The following is a 17,483-nucleotide window of genomic DNA, read 5'->3' as shown; positions in this document are numbered from 1 at the left end:
GAGCAAGTAAAGGAAATGGCATCACATTAAAAATGCCTTCTTCGATTTACAGCTGTTATTGCACTATTGATATAAACCATTTACAACCAGTCTCTTGCGGCATCATAATTTTGTGCACTATAAACACACAGATGCCATACAATCATGCAGGGTTTATATTCCCCAAAATAGAACGATTCACCATTTACAGATCATGTCCTAGCTGCATGCTATTTTAGAAGTTCAATAAGAAGAAATATATTTCCTGGTGTTTTATTTCCTCCTGAATTTTTTTTTTGGGGGGGGGGGGCAGAAGCAGGGGGGGAAGCAGTTCCACCCTCCCATCTTTTCCTTTAAGACTTGAAATGTTTTTGGGGTTTTTTTTTTTAAAGGCATGAAATATATGGACAGTATAAACCAAAACACTACTAGTTATATCAGAAGTAACTTACAGGAAAAAGAATCGTACAGTAATAATGCCACTTATATAGTACGTTTCACCCAAGATTCTCAAAAATATTTTACGAATCTTTATAGAATTAATCTTTGCAATACTGTGGAAGTTTTACTGAGTAATTTTATAGCTTCTTGAGGCCCTCATCCTGCAACGTGTGGCATGCGGGCAGGCTACTGTACCCACACAGACCCCCACTGACTTTAATGGGACTCTGCTCAAGTGCAGCATTCAGCTCACAAACTGCACGTTCCAGGCGCAGAGTTTAAAGTGATTTACTCAAGGTCAAACAGAGTCAGTGACAGAGATGGGTATAGAACCAAGCAATGCTGACTCCTAGTCCCCTGTTCTATCTACACCTCCTTCCATTGGATGTTTTCTTCATTGCTTTTAGAAAGTAGTGTTGAATTATGTCCCTTCATTGTGTGAAATTATGTCAATAGGTAATCATGTTTCACCCAACCAGCATCATCCCTCTGATTTTTCTGTCTGTGCAGACCCTTTTTCAGTGACAGAGCAACCCTTTCCTCATATCCAATGTTTGATGCAAAGGAGGAGGTGTATTGTGTCCAATGATGAATAGGTGAGAAAGTGCCACCACCTAGACTGAAAGCAATAAAAACAGTCTTACTGGAGATATTTCAGGCTGAAGGTGTGGAAAGGTTCTCTAAATGTCCCTTCGCTTGACTTCTAGAATTCAGACCTAAAGTGACACACTAAATTAAAAGAAAGGGCTGCTCCTATTAAGTCAGTTATTTGATAAATGAATATTATGTCACAGGAGTCCCCGGTGCTTCACACAATGAGTAAAAGACACAGTCCTGTTCCAAATGACTGACAGTCTAAGGCAAGATAGACAGGATGTAGAGGGCAACACTTCCAGTCAAGGCAGTAGGAGGGTGGAGCGAGGGGTACATAAGTGGGGTTGCTATGGTGGCATAATACTCAACATGGCAATTCTCCAGATATTTTTTATTGTTGTTTCATTCTATTGTGATTCTACTGCCTACAGATTCAGATAACGTCTCTTACTTGTAGTTTCTTAAGCAATGCTGCTTCTGTATGGTTTCCTTGTTTGGCTTGTTTAGCTTTCCAGTATTGCTTCTGTGCAGAATATCGGTTCATAGGACACACCTTGAAAAGGCAATCTGCAGAAAATTGAAAAAAATACCTATAAAAAAGTGATGTTGAAAGATGCTTCCCTTATTTGTCTGGGTGGGGTTCCTTTGTTTTGTTTTTCCAGCAATGCCTAGCTACCACAATGTCTGGGATTAGATTAGATAGAAAACAGTCTGACAGTAATGAAACCATAAACGTGGGGGAAATAGAAGAGTCAACTATAAATCTTTCAACAACTCCTACACCCTCCCACTCAGTGCAGGTTCTCTGAAGGGCTGTAGGCCATAAGCCTGCAAGAAATATGCAAAATTCCATGCTTTTCCCCCCTTTATTCTTCTTTGCTCTGGTATGGCTTTATATATGTATTGACGACTGAAGGTGTGTGACTTCTGAAACCCTGAGGATAAGTGCACTACTTTTTGACTTCAGCGATCTGCTCCTCCTATACTGTTGGCAGTGCTAAAATAAAAAACTATCGCCATTCAGACGCAAAGAATATTAGGAATTTTAACACTGTTCAGTTCCATGTGTGCTTTCCCCAAGGTTCGTAAACAAAACGGTATCAAAGGGACAAAAGTTGCTCTCCAACCTAAGGTTTCTTAACACCTAGTGGAGACAGAATGTCACATGTAGAAGTTGCAAATGGTATCTGCTCATTACTCCAAGGTAGCAGGGTTGGTTACAGGGCATTCTGCTGCTCGAGGCAAACTGGAAGATATACACGGACTGTACACAACAATACTGCAGTCACATACACAACAAACATTTTTAGTGACCTCAGTAATGACCTGTCTTACACTGCCCCTCTAACATTAGGATATGAGCATCTCAGAACCTTTGCTGTATTTATCCCCACACGATCCCTGAGAGACAGAACTTCTATCTGGCATTAGCCCCATTTCACAGATGGGAAACTGAGGGAGAGAGAGAGACTAAGTGAATAGTCTGAGGTGACGCAGGAAGTCTGTGGTGTGGCAGAAAATTAAACTCCGACTCTACAATCCAAAGTTAGCGTCTAACCACAGGACCACCCTTTCAGCAGGCTAGCACAGCCAGCATCACACAGCACAGTGTGTTCTCTAGTACTAGTAAATTACAGTGGAGCTTAGAGGCCTCAGTTAAGATCCCCTTTATGCTAGGTGCTGTAAAAATCCATAATAAGAGATCCCCTGCCCCAGAGGGTTTACAATCAAAATAGACAAAGCAGAAAAGGGGCAGGAGAAAGGGACTTTCCCCCATTTTATATATGGGGGAGAAGCATGGAAAGATTAACTGACTTGCCCAAGTTTGACTTCCTTCAGAACTACAAATATTTAAACTATTTTTATTCCTATGTACTCTTTTATCAGAAACTTATCAAAGCTAGGCTCGGAAGAATTCTGTTTTAAACAGCAAATGCTGGTAATTGTTGTTTCACCCTCAGCATCTAGAAATCAATGAGAAAAAAGCATCAATTGTCAATTAAAATTTTATAGCCAGGGAATTAAAAAACAAAAACCACGCTGCTTGAGAGCTAATAAAACCCGATGTGATGTTGTGTGTGGTAGTGGGCCTAACGCAGATCTCCACACTCCATAAAGCTGGGTAATTTAAACTAAAAGGTTAAAAAAATAATATTGTGAGACATGATGATCACATTTTATAACTATTTCTAATCATAATGTTAATAACCTATCGCTGGGATTTTCAGAGGAGGTGTACAAGAGCAGCTTTGACTTATGGCATTGATGTTGGATCTTATTTCAGTAGAGGATTGAGAATAAGGGAGCTCTGCTCCCACATGCCTCCCAAGTCACCCACATAAGAGAAAGGAGGGGGTGTTACGTTAGGGATAAGGGTGCAACTGGTGCTGGAGTAATCAGAGCCACTTCCTCTCCTTTACACCAGCAGAGAGTTCTTCTGCAGAGTGGGAATTCTCCACTGGCAGTTTCAAGGCCACTTTGCACAGCTTATATGGTACAAATTTATTTCCTAGCAGGCTGGAGAATCCTGGTCCATGGGTATGTTTGCTTATTTATTCATTACTGCACTTAGATATAAGTGCTCACACAGGCATAATTCATATTCATCAAAAACCACTTCAAAATAAACTGTCTCAAAGACTCTCCCTACCCCCAAAAATCAGGGTGAAGTTGATTTAAATTAAGTTGATTTAAATCACTAGTCAAGAAGATAGGTTTCAGAGTAGCAGCCATGTTAGTCTGTATCCGCAAAAAGAAAAGGAGTACTTGGGGTACCTTAGAGACTAGCTCAGGAAAGCTTACGCTCAAATAAATTTGTTAGTCTCTAAGGTGCCAAAAAGTACTCCTTTTCTTTTTTTTAAGTCAAGAAAACTATTTCACCATGGATTTCTACACAAAAGTGCATCCTTGTTGGTTATAACCTTAATACATGTTCTTCACAACTCAGAGATGGATGTAGGTTTCATTTTTAGAAGGTACATACTATACATTTTTAAACAGTGATTTATTTTGAAAACTTTTCAGATTAGTTTTATAGCTGTATCAGAAAATGAATCATTGTTTGGTTATTTCATTTACCAAAAGGTAATTGAAGCAGATATTTATTAAGTCATTGGGAGGTGAACTATCATTAATATTTGGAGGATTTTCTGGATTTATTCTTCAACAGCAAACATCATAATATAACAAAACAAGCATATGAATTTCTGAATTTAGTTAAACATTCAAGTGTTTTAAAATCAGGTTTGTTTTTGTTAAATGAAATATTTAATATATATATATCGACTGTTAGCCAGGTCAACATGAGAAACTTAAAATATTGGCTTCTGCAGCTAACTCAGTCATCTTCACCTTCATTTTCCTGTTTGTTCATAATCTGGAAAAGAAAAACAAGCTCTCCTGCTTTTCCAGGTCCCAAAAGATTTCTCAAAATGGTATCTTCTAGACTGAGCACTGAGTCCCATTGGGTAGATAGGAAGATTAACCTAAATATTCTATACAGAAGCCCCTGGAACCCCATAAAATTGAGTTCCTAATCCATAAACTATTGGAACTGATTTACAAAACTTTTCTTCAACATTACATGAATAGATTGTCTCATACTATAGAATTAAAATTTATAATCCCTATTCCACGATGAGATAGTTTTAATTAAGATACATTATAGCTCAAAGATATCTTTAGATGGGCTTTTTCCTCAAAATCCGATTCAAATAAAAAAAAATCTTTTTTTTTTTAAATCATTGATTTTTATCCACCCTGCCAAAAATGCTTTCTTCCCACACAATACCAGTTAGGACTGAAGCTCTAAGCACCTCAATATTAACAAGCATATGCAATGCCCAAGCTAAGCACATGCTTTCATACTACGTTGGATCAGTGCCTAAATGTCTCAATTTAATTTATGGAAAAATATAACTTACATATTTTTGTATATTTTCAATAATTTGCATATTTTAAAATGTAGGTAATTATTACCCGTTCATTTGTTATCATCAGGGGAAAAAAAAAAGTCTGCCTCTGAGATGTTAGGGAACTAAAGATAGGCAATGTGCTGCTTTTAACCACCTATTTAGATCAGCTGTGGACGACACTTCACCATAAAGAGGTTCACATCTGCAGTTACCCTGTATCTAGTTCTCAAGCACAGCCTATTAATCTGTTAAAACAGATATGGAAAGTCCCATATGCATTATTTGTAGTAGGAAGTACATCCTGTTTCATCACTGGAGACTTATAGGTGACATCCAAGTGTCAAATTCAGAACTTATCTCTAGGCTATACTAGATAACAGATGCAAATCCTGTTCTCAGTTTCACTGCTGTGAACTCAGTGGAGTTCTCCGACAGTGGAAACAAGAACAGAATCTGGCTCACTGTACACATCCTCTCACGCTCAACAAGTGAATAGTTAGCAAAACCGAAACACAGCAAGAAGTCCAAAGACAGCATGAACACAAGGGGGAAGGAGTCGAGTACGGCTCAGGTAGTCCCTATGTTTCCGAGGGAAGCAAAATAAATTCTCATTTTTTTAAAATGCAGCTACTTCTGTGATGTTTTGGGGCCCTGATTGTCACCACCTCAATCAACTATAGCCCATCTCCATTGACACTAATTTTCTGATACTACTGTAGCCCTCTGGTAAGTGTATATTATGCACACCCCTCTATGCCTGATCCCTAGTGGATAAGAGTCCGTTACATTGCTGATTAAGGAGCCTTGGCTCTTTAGTTTGAGTTGTAGCAGCACATGCTTTTAGCTCTGGAGATCCCTGGTTCAAGCCCTGATATGTTGACCAAGATGGCAGCCATCAAACTATATTAAATTCAGTCTTTCATTGAAAACTTCTCCTTTCCCTTTTTCTCATAGCAATAGGCCCTGCTTGGCCATTCAAGGGCTCGAAACTGGATTTATATTCAAACCAACGTGGTGGTGCTTTCCTTGGCACTTACCCAAAATCCTCACTGTTTTGCTATCTAATCTCAATTCTGTGCGGCTGCTCCTTAAAAGAAAGAGTTACCAGGCATTAGCAAAGCAAACCATGCCACCTTGCAGCAATGTTTGCTTTAGTTTGAAGTGGGAATATTTACAATGAAAACCACAATATATAAACTAGGGTGCATGATAGCTGTTTGTAGAACTTTTACAATACTTTGAACTCTGAGGAGAAGAAAAACAAATACAAAACATTACATACCAATAAACCATATTGTAGGTTGAAAAACTAAGTTTGAGTATCCAGGGCTTGCCCTCTAGATCAAAGTCAGCTATTATTTTGCATAACAACCTATATTCTATAAATTATAAATTCTCATTCTCAGAGCACTTTATACAACACTTATATCCCTGATGCCTGATATTTTCTGAACTACCACCATCTTGTATGATCTGCTTCCAGGCCCCAGTTACTCCCCATCCATATCCTCTTAGCTGTGTAAACACACAACTCCATGCAATGTCTCCACTACAATGTACAGTCTTTCCTATTATATAGCACAGAAACATGACACACTAATGTGAAATCAATTTTTACTGACCATTATGGCAGCATTTATCCTCCCAAGAGGAAACTTCAGAGTGGTTTTAAAAAAAAAAAAAAAAAAGCCAGGAATCAAAAATCACAGCAGATTCCACTCACCAGGGGAAAGCTCTGTAGCAGCAGAAAGCGATCAGAAAGCCTGGCTCTTTAAACTCATGGAACACAAAGACTCCCAGGGAAATTTTGCTCCCAACCCTGCGACTCCTCTAAAAGGTGGGACACCAACAGCATTTGGCAGCACTGGTATTTTGAACTCTGAAGTCCAGTAAGCATTACTTTATAACGCAAAGACATACTCTGCAGATCTCCCCCCCCGCCCCCCCCCAAAAAAAATCACATGAACAAATCTTGCAAACATCGTGACTTTACAACAGTAATGCAATTGAAATACTTCCTCCATATTTGACACAAACCAATAGGTGAAAAGAGGGAAATAGCTTTACAATGTTCTGAGCTGTCAGTACCAGCAAACGCAAAAATGCTGCAGTATCACACCATTTCCTTATTAAATACAGACATTTGTAATCCAACTGTTTCATAGTTATACTCCTAAATACCATTCCCAGTCAGACTAAATGTCTCAATTTAATTTACTGAAAAATATAGCTTATATATCTACACTTGATGTTAAGTGTATTTTAATCAGAACAAACATGCTCTGTGTTAATTACTCACCTATCAAGATGAAGAAAAAAGAGTCAACCCTTGCAGAAGGAAATACTTGACAAAAAAACTTGCCATGCACTGTGCAGATAAACTAAACGGGGAAGAGAAGATGGGGAGCCCATCTAGACTTATATGCCCCACCCCTCCGTTTCCATAACATCTAAAAACTTCCTGAATATTAATGCATTTATCTGCCCAATACACTGTTCTCTTCCCTCTGTGATAGGGAAATTCTATTTTCTCCCTGGTATAGGAAAGGAGGCACAAGGTGAGTTGCTTAAGGCCACACAGGAAAGACTGCGGTGAAGCTGTGAAATGAATGCAATCCTCCTTAGTCCCAAGCCCGTGCCTTAAAGCTGACCTATAAAAGGATTTTTTTTCTCCTCATTAAAACTAGGCTTGTGCACTTGCTTTGCTTTTTGATAATGTGGCAAAAACCCCTGAATGTTTTTGGTTGTTTAGGTTTCTCCCTGCTTATTTCTTACATTATAAAAAACAGTGAATGTGTCAAGTCAGGTCTTCCCTGAGTAATAAACAATAATATATAATATTAGTGTTATGGCAGCGCCTAGAAATCCCAACTAAGATTGGGCCCCCACTGTGCTAAAAACTGCACAAAAACACATGATAAAGGACAGTCCTTGCCACACAGAGCTTACCATCTAAACAGTAAAGACAGACATAGGGTGGGAGGGGAAACAGGCACAGAAAAATGTACTGATTTGCCCAAGATTACACAGCAGGCCAGTGGCAGAACCAGAAATAGAACCTAGCTCTCCTGATGACTGCCTGTCCACTGCCCTACCCACTAGACAACATTGTCTCTCCCAGTTTTGTTGGAGGACCTCTGGGCACTTTCAGCCTTGTTTATTGTAAACTCTCACCACGTTATTTGAAGAAGTGGGAGAGATGACTCTAATGAAAGCTTCCTTTATTTAACAGACTGTTGAGTCACTGAAGTTAAATAGGTCTTAACAAAAAAACAAACATTGTTTAAACAGTACAATTAAAAAGCCCATGCCACTTCAACTGCTCAACTTTCACTTGTTTCACCCTTGTGATGTCACCATTTTACTAGATATCGAGCCATTATTAAATCCTCCAGCCCAGACATAATCGGAATGTCTAAAGAAAAACACTCTCATGCACACATACACACTCACTTCCGAAATCATATAAAAGCCAAAAAGGGCACAAGCCAATTTTTCTTTTCCTTTGCAGGTCATCTTTAAATCTAGGATTACTATAAATCTACCCACCTCTTCTACAATTCTCCTGAAACTGGTTTAAACTTCGGATTGTCAAAAGATACTTTAGAAGGCCTTTTATAAAACAGATGCAAGGTCGGAGACTGGGAGAAATTAATCACCTGTAAATGCCTCAGAAAGCGAGGAGGGGTACAGAAGTTTTAGGATTGATAGGTAGCCACAGTATTTTTATATTTAAATACTAGCATCAATTTATTTTATTTAATAAAGAAACAGTCATTTATTAGTCATAGACATCAAGAGTTGGAAAACACCCACTTATAATACTGAGTCCATTCCTCAGCAAGTGCAGGAGAGAGTCCTCAGAGGATGCAACCGATATCACTTGATAGTCCAAGTGACCCTGAGAGGGGGCACAAATCCAACAGCCCAGAAGCTCAATACGGCAGGCAATGTTACCTGAGCGAGCAAGTGTAACAGGATCCCTGCTCACCCAGCCAAACAAAAATGACAAGGTTTAGAAAACCTGATCTATGAGGAAAGGGTAAAAAAAACTGGGCATGCTTAGTCTTGAGACACAAAGACTCAGGGAGGACCTTCATGTACATTAAGGGCTGTTTATAAAGAGGACAGTGACCAACTGTTCTCCATGTCCACAGAAGGTAGGACAAGAAGGCTTAATCTGCAGCAAGGGAGATTTAAGCTGGATATTAGGAAAAGCTTTTTAACTACAAGGTTAGTTAAGGTCTGGAATAGGCTTCCAAGGGAGGTTTTGGAATCCCCATCACTGGAGGTTTAAGAACAGGATGGACAAACACCTGTCAGGGATGATCTAGGTTTGTTTGGTCCTGCCTCAGCACAGGGGGCTGGCCTTGATGACTTCGAGGCCCCTTCCGGCCCTACATTTCTATGCTTCATGATACCAGTGAAGGGCCTTGTGCTCCCCAGTGCTGCCATATTTGTGCTGCACGTGTTTTTAATTGTGGTCTATTGTATATAGTAGTCTATTGGAGGCTAAAAGTATTTCCCAATGGAGATAACTACATGTTAAATTAATTGAAGTATGTTTGAGGTTGCAGTTTAAGAAAGCTTGCACTTCTGCTGCCCACATTGTACCTGTTCTGTGGACAGAGGACTTTTGGCTGGCAGTCCAGCACCTTTCATAACCACTAGGAGGCTAATTCTTTAAGGTGCTGAGCACCTCCATTAAGGTTTTGAGACCCCTCAATACCCTTTCACTTCAACAGGAAACGAGAGCCCACAGCACCTTACACAGTAGGGCATAATTCAACCACAAGATACTAAGAGCTCTTGTGAATAGACAACAGACTACAGGAAACACCCATGGGACCAAATTCTGCTCTCATTCATGCTGGTGTAAGCCTAGAGTAACTCCACTGACATCAGTGCAGTTACTCCAGATTTACACTACTGTGACTGAGAGCAGAATTTGGCACATGGTATCTTTAAATAGCCCCAAAAGGAAAGGCAACCACAGCTTTGTTTAACTGAACAATACTCAATCCCAGGTGATCTGAAATAGAAACATAATGCAGCACCACTCACCCTAAAAGAGAAAGTCAACACACATACAAAAATGAAACTGTATACTATTTTGGGACATGCTTTCAACTCAGCCCTGCAGCTCAGTACTCAATTTTGAACTGTGCAAACGCTATAGGAGAGGTACTGTATGGCAGATAGAAAAACAAAAAAACCCACGGTTATTTGAAAACTGAGCAAAATTGAGAAAGCATCACTGAAAAAACAACAATCATAGTCCCCCATGATACCTTTTTCAGAGCCAGTTCTCGGAGAGTAAGAGCAATATTAGAAACTCTCTCACACTTCCTTGGCTCCTAAGAATCCATCCCTATTTCAGCCACCAATGATAACAGTGTAGCCGGTGCAGGTAGCAATACTGATAGTTAAAGTTGCCCAACACGTCATGTTATTAGACCCTATTGTCAGTTGCTTATAACTTTGCCAAATTTTAAACATTCAGGCTTAAGTTTTTCATGCCACGTGTCTGCCTAAGCTTGATTTATTTATTTTAAGTTTCTGTTAAAACAGTTCAGTCATTTCTGAGAACGAGATTAGAGAAAAAACACATTGGTGCACATGCTCAGCAGATATTTAAGAGCTTGGTGGCTAAATTCCGTCTTCCCTGAGCAAAGATTCCGTCTTCCCTAAGCATACTCAAGCCTCTCTCAGCTCCTTGTGCTGACCAGGCTCCACATGCACCATCCCTCCAGAGCGACTGAGCATGCTCCATCCTAGGGATGCAGGGGCTGACTCTGCATCTGTTACTGGAACAGGTACTGGAATTGAGAACGGGAGACTCTCTCCTGTGATTCCAATGCTTCCCCCTGCTGGGCCCAGGCAGCCGAGAAAAGGAAGCAGCAGCCTGACTTACAATGCAGGGGGGTGACTAATGGGGGGGGAGGTTTGCAGGAGCCAGAGGGGGGAGGGAAACAGACAGGGAGAGAGGAACATAGCCAGAAGGGGTATGAGGAAGTAGCAGTGAGGGGCAGGAAAAGGGGATGGGGATAGAAGCTGGTGGGAGAGATTGGAGAGGAGAAGGGGGCAGGGGAAGGTGGCAGGAGCCTGGGTTGCAGGGATAGGAGGAGAGCAGGGCAGAGTTGGGTGACCAGATATCCTGATATTATCAGAACCATCCCAATTATTGGAACCATCCTGATATTAGGGGTTTTGTCTTATATAGGCAACCTAATACCCATCCCGATTTTTCACACTTGCTATCTGTCCTAGGGTGACCAGAGACAGGCTGTGCATGGAGGGTGCAGGAGCATAAGGGTGTATAAACTCGAGGTAGCACTCCCCTCTTTTAACAGCACCTACTACTGACTTCAAAGGATTCTGTATCAGGAAACATTGGGTTTACTTTGGTGCAGTTATATTGATGGCTGAAATCAAGGGTAATTTCAAGTGTGGACAAGGCATTAAAAAGTTTTATTTCCCTCCCTCCACATGCAAACAGTACGTAGAGCTACATTTAAAGTATTTAAATAAAATTTTCTTAAAGGAACAGAAACTGCATCTTCCCCCCCCCCCCCCAACACATTATATTAGCATGAAAATTAAGCATAAGGAAAAAAAACCTCCCAAAATATTAGGTTAATCCATACGCATATGTTCAGAGAAGTGGAGAAAAGCAAGAAAGGTTATAGGTAGAGCTGGACAAAAAACCAGAGAGAAATGTTTCCAAAAAACTTCACCTAAAAATTGTCTGTTTAAAAAAAAAAGAAGAAGAAGAAGAATCAGCCATTTCTGGTAGTTATGAACATCTTGTGCTTGCTTCCTATTTACAATAGGAGTCTTAATGGCACTTCAGAAGCATAAAGGGGTCTTAAAATGACTGTAAATGTTAGATTGCCAGAGTAGTGTAAATGGGCCTCAGTTTAAATGAAAATTAACCCCCTCCCCATATTTTCCAACTGTTCTTCATGTTCTTCACCTTCTTATATTGTACATTAATTTTTCATTTATATTGCAACTTCAAGAGTCAGTGGCCCAGTCCTACAGCACTGGCAAATTTGGAGATTTCCATTGTGTTATAATGCAAATCTTTGCCCAAAAGTAGAATGTGGATCAGTTTCGTAAATTACAGATCCAGCTGTAGCCGGTGTGTGAAATAAAAGCAACTCTCATTCACTTACCTCTGAACTTCTTAGGAGGGTTGGCAAGGTCACCTGCCTCTGGCTGAACCACACATCTGTCATCCACTAACCTAGAAAAACAAACATGTTAAACATTATTTTCACTGTTGTCATATGTATGTTTGTGTAGACATATCCATGACACTTAAGGTAGCAGGGTTCTCACATTTCCATTTCGAGTAAATAACATGAAAACAAAAATCACAACCTGTATTATGTCAGCACAAGGAAAGAACAAATATCTGTGCTCTCCTCTTGCATAAGAGGATTTCTTTTATAGCACTAATTCAAAGCAGCTATTTCAGATCCCGCTTCATTTAAAACTGGCCAAAGTCCCTTTCATTGCAATGTGCATGTTGATATTATGTGCAAAACTCTTAGCTTTCATTTTCAGTGGTACATTAACCCTGAATAATAAACAGTCTGCCTCTGGGCAGCTCTCAGATTCTCATAGCCAAGCTCCAGAGCCCTGATCCAAAGTCCAGTGAAGTCAATAGAGTGATTCCCACTGACTTTAATGGGCTCTAGATTAGGCCTTGAAGAGGAAGGCTGAGGCACCTATGTTCGCAGCATGAAGAAAAGGATTTAAAGCGCTACATTTAAAGTACAACTTGCTAACTTTGGCCTCAGTTCTGCAAGCAGCTCCATGCAAGCCAATCTCTACATCCACACAGCGCCTCTTTAAATTCATCAACTGCAACAGGGCTCCTTGCTGATGCAGGAGTTCATCCAGGAGGCTGTTTACATGATTGGGACATATGTTCTTTGGTGACTTGTTGCTGCCCAATACTTCTTCCAAACGCTCCCAGGGGAAGCGATGATGAAACTTTCTTCCAATAAACTCACAGGATAGTGAAATGTTGGACAGATTGTGGACAGCCCTTTACAAATATAGAATTTTGTATGATCTGCAGGCCGCACCTACTTGAACGCCAAATGACAACATACACTTGAGTAGGTCTGATAGTCTATGATCACAGTGAGAGTATATGTGTGCCCTCCTGTTGCCGCTAGTGGTTGGACTATCTGAATGGAGGTGCCATACAAAAGATATTACACTATTTTACTCCTGGGGGAATTCTGCGCCACTGCACATGCGCAGAATTAATGTCCTCTGCAGATTTCTTTGCCTCCCCACAGAAAAATGACTGAGGGGGAAGCAAAGGAAAGCCACAAGAGAGGTCATGCGACCCTCCCCAGCAGTATGTTTTGGGTGCCCAAGGCAGCCGGCAGAGAGGTAAATCACTGTGGGACAGGGGGCGGGACTGGGGAAGACCTGGCTGGTGGCTCTTACCCTTCGCTGGGCTCAGCTGTTAGTCTCGGCTGGGCTAGGGAGGATGGGACTTCCCCTTCCCAGCATCCGGGGCCAGGTCGGACCCCCCGCAGATTTCTCCCCAGGCTGCAGGAAGCTCCGCAAACTCCCCCACCCTGCTTCCTGTGTCCATCACTCCTCAGCTGCAGGGGGAGGGATCACTGTACAGGGAGCTGCTCCCCCCCACCCACCAGATCCTCCCACCGAGCCTTACGCCCCCCAAACCCAGAACAACCCCCCATCGAGCCCCACTCCTCCCTGAATCTGGACCACCGCAATGAGCCACCCACACCTGGATCCTCACCCTACTGAGCCCCAACCAGCTGCACCTGGATCCTGATCTCACTGAGCTCCACTCCCCCAGTATCTGGACCCCCCCTAGTAAATCCCCCCCACCCAGACCACCCTACTGAGCCCCAATCACCTTCACCAGGACCCCCTGCAGAGTCCTATTACCGCTGCACCAAGAATGCCCCAAAAGCCTCTGTGCATCCAGATCCCCCCTGCACCCAGACCCTGCTCCAAACTACCCACACCCAGATTGCCCCACACAGAACCCTCTCAACACACACCTGGATCCCCCCACACTAAGCCCCTCCACACTTGGACTGTGCCGGGCTGAGCCTGTCCGCCCACACCTGGTACACCTGACACAGAAGGACAGGGCCCTAAGGTGTTTCTGGGGCAGGCCTAGTGCTTGTGCTGTGTCAGGGTTGAGTGCAGCCTCACTGCTGAATCTGTGTCCTGGGTGGGAGCTTCAAAATGATCTCCCACCTCTGTGCAGCCAGTGGCCTGTGCTCCCCAATGCCATGCTGGCGCCTCCACGTTTATTTGACAAATACAACTTGAAGAATTTTGCAGAATTTTAAAATATTGTGCATAGAATTTTTAATTTTTTGGCGCAGAATGCTCTCAGGAGTAACGATTTGTCCAAAATTAAGCAGATGTGAATGGTATCTATTAACTACCCAAACATATTGCCTTGTACATTATGGTGGGGACAGAACCCAGATCTGTGAAGATAAATTGAATGATTCTGTCACAGAAGCCACAAAATGGCATTTGTCTTTATTAGCCAGGAGGCTTTTTTAAAAAAATATGAAAGACTTCTAAAATATAAAGTTAAAACTTCAAATTTTCAAAATAAACTTTGTCTTTTAAAATGCTATAATAATTCTGCGCTGTTCTGTAGTCTCTCTTCACACTGGCTAGGCCATTGGTGTGTTGAGATCACGGCCTATCATGCTGACCAATATTCTCTCTGGTATATTCTTTTCTTGCATCCCCCCCTTTGTATCCATCTGTTGTCTCTTGCCTTGTACTTAGATTGTAAGATCCTTTGGGCAAAGACTGTCTTTTGTTCTGTTTGTACAGCACCTACCACAACTGGGCTTTGGTCCAGGACTGGGGCTCCTAGGCTCTACAGTAATACAAATAATTAATAATAAACTGAGCATCTCAAAGCACTTTATAAAAATTAGTGAACTGTAAGTCACAGCACCCCATGAGGTAGCCAATTATTATCTTCCCTCTATCAATTAACCAGATCTTAGGTGAGTTGCCCAGCGCCACACAAACATGCTAGTGGCAGTACCAGAATTAGAACACAGAGATCCTGCTCTCAATTGACTTCTCTAACCATTAGACACTATTCCCTCTGAAGGTAGTACTCGTAATAACCAATTTCTACAAGCACAAATTAACTATAACTATTACATACATTATATATGCCACCTGTTCTGCATATAGCAAGCACAGACATTATTTTGACTCATCTCCTAGACGGATTGATAGTGATACGTAAATTGGTGCCATCAAGACAACATAGTCTTAAATGCATATAACCTATTATTGATCTAATAGTGCTTTGGCAATTTGAATTAAAGGACTGCAGGATCAGGCTGATTACACTGTTAAGATTTCCTGATTTTGTCGTCTTAATACCTTAGTTTTTTATAATTTCCATTTTTCCCCTCTAAATAGAGGGGTGTGAAATATAGGTCTGAATCTTTGGTCACATAGACAACAAGAACACATTTTCATATGCTAATGTGGGTTCATATGTTTACTCGAAAAACAAAGTGGTTGTCATGACATTTTGCAAGTGAAATAAGAGTTTAAAAATGACTACGCCCATTTAATAGAAAAACCATTAACCTTAGTACTGTTCTTTATAAACAAATTCAATTTGCCTTCAGGAAGTCTAGTGTAAACAATCTGCCCCATTTAAAACAATTTCACAGGAAAATCATACTTAAGTAAACTCCGCTACCCTATCAGTAGTTGATGGCAGTTCTAGGAGCTTTTCTGGGAGAAGGCGTCAGACAAAGCAATATCCGTAGGCTTAGCAGAATTCATTTTTTATTTCTTTCTAATTTCAATGAACAATATTTACTTTTATCTGAGAAACAGATTGACAGAGCCAGAAGAGTACCCAGAAGTCACCTACCACAAGACAGGCCCAAAGAAAGTAACAGAATGCCACCAGCCATCACCTACAGCCCCCAACTAAAACTCCTCCAGCGCATCATCAAGGATCTACAACCTATCCTGAAGGACGATCCCTCACACTCACAGACCTTGGGAGACAGGCCAGTCCTTGCTTACAGACAGCCTCCCAATCTGAAGCAAATACTCACCATCAACTACACACCACACAACAAAAACACCAACCCAGGAACCAACCCGTGCAATAAACCCTGTTGCCAACTCTGTCCGCATATCTATTCAAGGGACACCATCATAGGACCTAACCACATCAGCCACACCATCAAGGGCTTGTTCACCTGCACATCTAGCAATGGGGTATATGCCATCATGTGCCAGCAATGCCCCTCTGCCATGTACACTGGCCAAACCAGATAGTCTGTATGCAAAAGAATAAATGGACACAAATCTGACATCAGGAATCAGAACATTCAAAAACCAGTAGGAGAACACTTCAATCTCTCTCATCACTCAATAGCAGACCTAAAAGTAGCAATTCTTCAACAAAAAAACTTCAAAAACAGACTCCAACGTGAAGCTGCATAACTGGAATTAATTTGCAAAGTGGATACCATCAGATTAGGCCTGAACAGAGACTGGGAGTGGTTAGGTCATTACAAAACCTAAACTTAATTTCCCCAATACTAATTTTTCCCTCCTATTACTCTCACCTTCTTGTCAACCGTCTGTAATGGGCCAGTCTCTTACCATTTCAGAAGTTATTTTTCCTCCCTTGGTATCCTGCTGTTAATTGATTTATCTCGTTAGACTGACCTCACACTTGGTAAAGCAACCCCCATCCTTTCATGTATTTATACTTGCTCCTGTATTTTCACTCCATGCATCTGATGAAGTGGGTTCTAACCCATGAAAGCTTACGCCCAAATAAATGTGTTAGGACTCCTCGTTATTTTATCTTTAAGGGTTTTTTTATTTTTATTGGGTTTTATTTTTAAGATTTTGCACTATTTTTACAGTTATCGGAAATTAAGGTGGGAAAGGGGTAGAGCTTAGTGTTAGAGCAGCATTGACAGTGGGGACACAGGGAGCTCCCTGCAAGGCCAAAGGGCCCAAGACACCAAGGCACAAGGTGGGGAGATGCTGCAATCCTAGCCCAACAGATCAAAGAGCCCCAGCACGGACAACAATGGACCCCCCAGCCCTGGAGGTTCCAGCCCCACGGATGGCTCCCATACGCCTGGCTGGTGAGTGAGTGAGCCTTCCCCACTCCTTGGGCCTGCAGAGATCAGGTGTCCCCAGCCCTGCAGCAGGGAGCTCTAGGCAGCCGGGCTGTCACAGGAGTTAGCAAGCAAGCATGGCTGTGACAGGCTCTCTGTGCTGCTGCAGGGCTGGTGACACCTGATTCTTGCTGGCACAGGCCGGTAGCAGGGGGAGAGGCTGCACTCACACCAACTGATGCGGGGGGGAATATTCCCCCCGTCAATTTCAGTGTACCAACTGAAAATGACATTTGCCAACACCTATCGATTAAAACCTGATCCTGACAAGCCTAAGTATCTGGTTCATTCAGACGAAGAGCCTGACTCTGTTCCCACTCAAGTCGATGGGAGCTGTGCC

At 41.7% G+C, this 17,483-nt stretch overlaps 1 protein-coding gene across 4 annotated transcripts in view; it reads right to left on the bottom strand.

Annotated features, from left to right (window-relative positions):
* The window catches only part of ITPR2 (inositol 1,4,5-trisphosphate receptor type 2), a 401,023-nt gene that overhangs the window by 328,721 nt on the left and 54,819 nt on the right, over window positions 1–17,483 (bottom strand). For all 4 annotated transcript variants that reach the window (XM_075121545.1, XM_048825997.2, XM_075121548.1 and 1 more), the window contains exons 2-3: window positions 12,107–12,177; window positions 1,466–1,581 (exon numbers count right to left, since the gene is read on the bottom strand). In XM_075121545.1, coding sequence (XP_074977646.1) covers window positions 1,466–1,581; window positions 12,107–12,177 — 187 coding nt within the window. The remainder of the gene's footprint in view (window positions 1–1,465; window positions 1,582–12,106; window positions 12,178–17,483) is intronic.

The sequence above is a fragment of the Caretta caretta genome, chromosome 1 (assembly GCF_965140235.1).
Source record: "Caretta caretta isolate rCarCar2 chromosome 1, rCarCar1.hap1, whole genome shotgun sequence".
Lineage (NCBI taxonomy): Eukaryota > Metazoa > Chordata > Testudines > Cheloniidae > Caretta > Caretta caretta.
The sequence above is the reverse complement of the archived record's forward strand: the minus strand, read 5'-3'. Positions and strand labels throughout refer to the sequence as shown.